At 45.0% G+C, this 6,166-nt stretch overlaps 1 protein-coding gene across 1 annotated transcript; it reads left to right on the plus strand.

Annotated features, from left to right (window-relative positions):
• Nucleotides 1–537: 537 nt before the first annotated feature.
• Nucleotides 538–3,336, plus strand: LOC120833428 (homeobox protein SIX6). The gene is made up of 2 exons (XM_040200522.2): nucleotides 538–1,416; nucleotides 2,549–3,336. The coding sequence occupies exons 1-2, from the start codon at nucleotides 845–847 to the stop codon at nucleotides 2,712–2,714; spliced, it is 738 nt and encodes a 245-aa protein (XP_040056456.1). The 5' UTR covers nucleotides 538–844; the 3' UTR covers nucleotides 2,715–3,336.
• Nucleotides 3,337–6,166: the final 2,830 nt, after the last annotated feature.

Below are 6,166 nucleotides of genomic sequence, written 5' to 3' on the forward strand. Positions count from 1 at the left end.
AACATTTAGCCACGTGGGTTTATATGATGTAGGTATATTATAGCTATGAGCTTAAATGGTTGTAGATTAATAGAAAGCCTATAAGCGATTTATACACGCCACAATTTAATAGCCCGCGCGTATCACATGAAACAGACAACACCGTGTTTACGCAGCAGAGCTTGTTATAATACGATGTGTCTGAGGTCTACGCGGCCTGCGTCCGTTCGCTGTGTGTTAAGAGCTCCGAATGGAGCCCGCGCGTAGCCTGTTGGGCTGCTTGCGAAAAGCCTACTTGACTACATAGACTGAAGAGTCTTTCTTTAACACAAAGGCGGAGTGTGTTTGGAAAGCACGACGGGGGCAGTTAAACGTTTGAAGACGCGAAGCAAAAAGGTCAAAATGTTTAAATTATTTTTTTTTTCTTCAAAAGGGAGGCGCCGAGATCTTTCTTTCCGCCTGATTGGTCGAACTTGACAGTGATTGACGTGCATCCATGGCAACGGGGCAGCCAATCTGCCAAGTCCAATAGGAAATGATCGGAGGGGGCTTGACTTTTCAAATTCCATTTTGCCTGCCAAGTTTGGCCAAGCCAGAGGATGCGGTAGCCCGCCTCCCCCCTCACCCCATCCCTCCCCCCCCCTTCCACGCAGCATCGTTCCTCCTCCGCGGCGTTTGCTGTTTGCGTCTTCCACGGCCGGTCAGACGATTGGTTCGGCACAGGTTTGGGATCGCCTCGTCTTGGACGGCTTCGGCGCACGGAGAGCCAGACGCGGGGGGAACTCTAAACACGGAGGAGAGAGAGAGAGGAGAGAGAGGGGAGAAAGGAGGGGGAGAGGGAAAGGGAAACACGGGAGAAGCCTCCATGTTTCAGCTGCCCATCTTGAATTTCAGCCCCCAGCAGGTCGCCGGGGTCTGCGAGACTCTGGAGGAGAGCGGGGATGTCGAGCGCCTCGGCCGCTTCCTCTGGTCGCTGCCCGTCGCGCCGGCGGCCTGCGAGGTCCTCAACAAGAACGAGTCGGTGTTGAGGGCCCGGGCGGTCGTCGCCTTCCACACCGGCAATTTCCGTGAACTCTACCACATCCTGGAGAACCACAAGTTCACCAAAGAGTCGCACACGAAGCTGCAGGCGCTTTGGCTCGAAGCGCACTACCAGGAGGCGGAGAAGCTGCGGGGACGCCCGCTGGGGCCGGTGGACAAATACAGGGTGCGGAAGAAGTTCCCCCTACCGAGAACCATATGGGACGGAGAGCAGAAGACCCATTGCTTCAAGGAGAGAACCCGGCACTTGTTAAGAGAATGGTACTTGCAGGATCCTTACCCAAACCCTAGTAAAAAGAGGGAGCTTGCACAGGCTACTGGACTTACACCCACACAAGTAGGAAACTGGTTCAAAAATCGCAGACAAAGAGACCGAGCAGCGGCTGCGAAGAACAGGTGAGCTATGCATCCTTCTCTTGAACGGTTTCTGAGTAAGCTGCCACGCAAAACAAAACGAGAAAAAAAAATCATAGAAAGAGAAATCATAGAAAGAGAAAAAAAAGACACTTGGAATCTAATCTTGCAGAGGCATCATGTGGTTAAACGGTCTTCTAGTTTAATATGGTGAGATACGCTGGTTGGAGCACACCAGCTATTATATGTATCTAAATATCAAATGTTGATCTGTAATCCTCCTATAATTTTAATTTGGGCTGCTCGCAGTGTCGGATGTAACGTTATTGTTTAAGGGGATTCGAAAGCAGATAATTGCCAGCAAAGGCAATAAAAACAAAATAATGATTTTCCTAAATCATTTTAGATTATTGGAGGGAACGAACCTCTGGATAAATGTTTTTACTTTATTTATTATGAATAAGATCAACACAATGCAGTATTGTAACACCATTTAGGCTAAAATGAAGAGTGAGCTAAACATTCACGTGGCATTTTATTCTTATTTGATTCCACAGCAAGCAAACAGATAATGTTATGAGTTATAATCATAATCTCATATTTGTTATTTATTTTTATAGATCAAATGCTAATTTACATAAACATTTGTCGTCGATCTGTTGAAAGGCCTATTGCAGTGTGGGTCGAGGTCACAATGCTCTGTCGGTTCTGTTTACCATCATTTTCGGGTTTATATTGAATGGTATTAATCAATTACATTCACAAGTGAGGTCATTGTGAAATGCAAACACACCGTTTGTAAATATCACATTAGTTTAGCCTTTTGTAAAAAAAACAGTATTGCCTGAACCATTAGAAGCATGAAAGTGCTATTTGTATAAGGACTATTTCTGACGTTACTTAATAAAACGTCATATTGTGTGTTTTATAAAAGTGAAGGTAAAAAAATGCTTATGATTTACAGACCCGCTGTTGCGTTCCTTTTTGTTTCATAATTAATACAATTTGCAGAATAATGCTGCCTGCAACAAAAAATAAAAAAATATTATGATATTTTTAAATATCTTTAAAAAAAATATACACTAGTTTTTTCAGGACATAAATGAATAGTTGTATAGAATAAACTACACGCTAGACGTGTTTGTGTAATGCCGTCCTGTCTCGTGTCCTGCAGACTCCAGCAGCAGGTCCTGTCCGGCGGCTCGGTTCGATCCCTGGCGGACGACGACGGCACCGTGGACCGCCTGGGGAACTCATCCAGTCCGGAGGCGAGTCTGTCCAGCAAAGCAGCCGCCTCGGCCATCTCCATCACCTCCAGCGACAGTGAATGTGACATCTGACGGGCGCATCGACGGCGTTGATGAGTTAAAGGGGGATGCCGAGTAAAGACAATCCAATAAAACAAGTTCTAGTGCCTGCGTTGAGAAAAGAAACACACACACAAACACACACACGAACTGATATTTGACGGGTGCCAAAACACGAGGGGATTCGTGATCTGCGGCCGACTGCCCGTCCTTTTCCTTTTAGGCCTGCGGTTTTTTTTTTGTTGCGTTTTACCCACGTGTGGATAACTGAACTTAATATGGACAAAACCTGTTTGATGGACTAATAAACCAACGCCCCAAGATGAAAAGTAAAAAGGAGAAAAAAAAATACAAAAAGGGGGGGCGAAGGCATTCAAGCGCCTAACCTGCTGTTCTCTGTGGGTATTTCATGTTGAAAAAGAACTGTGAGATTTTTACTTTACTTTCAAAGTTTTATAAATAATGTTTATTTGCCTATTTAAAAACGATCTGCTCTGTCTCTTCGAATTTCATATTCATTTGCTTGGTGTTTTTAATACTTACCTTGTACACAGGTGAACCTGTTGAGCATGCGCGCTTTAGTGAAAAATGTGTTTCAGTAAAAGAAAAAAAAAGTAAGGATAACTTAATAAAATAATTGTTGATCAAGAGAGTATAACGTTTAGTCTTATTTTATATTTCGGTTCGGGGGGGGGGGGGGAGCCAGTCATAAACACAACACTTATTTTATCTTATTTTATCGATGTTTCCACGAAGAGACAACTTTAACCGAATACAAGCCCACGGTTCTATATTCCCCGACACCTTTTTAGAGCGAGGCCTAATTGAGCAACGTGCTTTGCGTGGTGTAATGCAGGGTGACAGCGAGGGGTCACCGAAAGGCCGGCTCGCTAACCCGGATGATCCGCGCAAGAGATCATGGAGATCAAAACACAGCAGATTGTAGCGATGGGCCTCGTCCTCCCTGTAGGAGGATGCTTACAAACGAGCTTCTTCACTCTCTGCGAGCGTCCATTTCCCCAAGAAAGGCTCGGATTTAGAAGGCCATCAAATTCATCGCGTCAGATTTATTATGACGCACGCGCATAATATAAATGCAAATGTTCTCATATGTGTTTGGACAAAACGGCTTATTTGTGTTTGATTGTTTTGCCCTTTTGATAGACGACACGCTTGTTACGGTGCTGATTTAATTTAGTTGTCCACCCTCAGAAAGTCATCACAAAATCCCAGTAGTTTTCCTCGAGTGGGATTCTGCTATAATATTCCAAATGCTTTGTTTTGTCGCGGATTCTACAGCATCCTTCCTAATTTAAATCTAATAATTATCTTCCAGTGAGTTTACTAAACTACAAGGCGTTGAATCAGAACAAAGTCTCAATATTGTGAGTAAACTAAACCAAAAGTTAGAGTTGAGCTTTTCCAACTGATGGGACAGACACCTGGTTTCCTCCAATTTGCTATTAATTAGGCTACAGTAACTTCTGGCACAGACAAAAGCCTTTCAGCTTCACCAACACACAAGCTAAATTTGTATGGAGAGGAAACCAGTGAAGGGAAGTAAATGGTGTGTGTGTATGGGGGAAGATGGGAGGGGGGGGGGGGGGGGGGCAGCATTCTTCTTTTATATATTATTTGTTTTGCTGCTCTTTCAAACCACCCGGACAGAATGGCTGAATATTTCCGTTTCTATTGAAAAATAAAAAAAAGCGACCGGGGGACTAGATGAAAAAAGTCTTTCTCGCAGTCAATACGGTTGTCAAACTGGTCAGCGGTAATCAGTGCTAATGACGGGTCCGGGCTCCCCGCTCGGACAAAAGGGGCCCTGCTGCTGTTTTGTGAAGGGAAGCGACCGCGGGTCCCTCTCCAAAGAAAAGGCTCCTGTGAGGGTAGTCTGGGGCACCGAAATCACAACTTCTCCTGTGTGTGTGTGTGTGTGCGTGTGTGTGTGTGTGTGCGTGTGTGTGTGTGTGCGCGCGTGTGTGTGCTTGTGCGCGCTCCCCAGTTTGAGCTCATAGCTTGGCCCATTAAAAGGACTTAATTACCAGTTGATTGCTTTGTGGCTCGCGGTGGCCCACTCGCAGCACGTCTATATGCGCCGTATGAATCCAGGGTTGAACGTGGTTCGCTGCGACGTGATGTCGGCACAGAGGACACGTCCCATCTGCCGGGTACCTTCCCCGAGTAGGCTCCTCTGCTTCAGCGGCGGAGTGTTTGGCGAGTCGATATGGGGTCAGCTTGCATGGCACCTCTTTCAGCTTCTGCTTGCGCTTTGCGTGACTGGCGGACTGCTGCCTTGAATATATACGTCTGTGTTTTTCTTTCTTTTTATTTATCATGTCGCAGTGGCTCTGTGTGCGCGCGCTTCTGTAGTTTCGCAGGATAAATGACTGCACAGACATAATCGCGTATTTATTAAATATTATAGCCTACTTGTAAATAATAATGATATCCCAATAATTGTAATGTATATTATTAAACGGAAACCTCTACGGAGCTGCTTTATTGACGTATGTAAGAATAATGCCCTATTTAAAAACAAGTAAACCTAAACAAACAACAACAAGCATAACAAGGTGCTAACACAAACAAAGTAAATGCAGAGCACGTTAGGTCTAAAAACTACTCACGGAGTATATTTTGTATTAACTTCAATCTGCAGACTAACAAATAGGCTATCGTTAGATTATTGTGAGTGAAAAGAATATTTTCAGATATCTGAGTTGAACAGCACAACTGAATCTGTCAACAGAGTCTGCAGAAAATCATAAAAAAGCATCTCCGTCCAGAATAATAAAGTGATTTTACTGCAGATTAGCACTATTGTAATTTTTATTTCCATAAGACTTTGCAGACCGGAAGTCAGGTGTTGTTTCAGGCGCCAACAACTGATGCACGAGGCGCGCAAGTATCCATTCTGCAGGATTCGGTTTTAACTTGTTTTTTTTAACACGTATTTCTTTGTTCTACAGAAACTAACCGCGCCTTGTTCGATTGTAGTCATCCAGAGAGCAGGTGTCGGAGGCAGCGAGTTCTTCAGGTAACAGGTTCTATCAAGGTTGTCCCTTCGACTGCTTTCCACGTTTATGTCATCGCATGACTGCCAATTATCCCGTCGTGATTGGAACAGAAAGGGATTCATTTTTTACATCAAACTGGCAGCGGCAGGTTGGATACAAAGCAGGTGGGCCAGAAGGTACCGAGCTGCGGTGAAAACGCAACAATTAGCAACTCGGCAATCAACGCCTGCAGCGCGTGGCGCGTGCATTTGGGAAACACGGAGGTGAGCGGGCTCTGCTGACGCACGTGAACCCGTTTGGGGTTGTGTCTCCGCGCCTGGAAGAAGCCACGATGTGCAAAGTGTCCTCGCGTTTGGGCAGGAGATAGTTGGATGGTTTCTACAGCATCCATGAACTGTTTTTTGTTTCCTCTTGGAGGATGTTGTAAGAAATGTTCTAATGTTTGTCCCCCTGCAGATGTTTCAA

The sequence above is a fragment of the Gasterosteus aculeatus genome, chromosome 15 (assembly GCF_964276395.1).
Source record: "Gasterosteus aculeatus chromosome 15, fGasAcu3.hap1.1, whole genome shotgun sequence".
NCBI lineage: Eukaryota > Metazoa > Chordata > Actinopteri > Perciformes > Gasterosteidae > Gasterosteus > Gasterosteus aculeatus.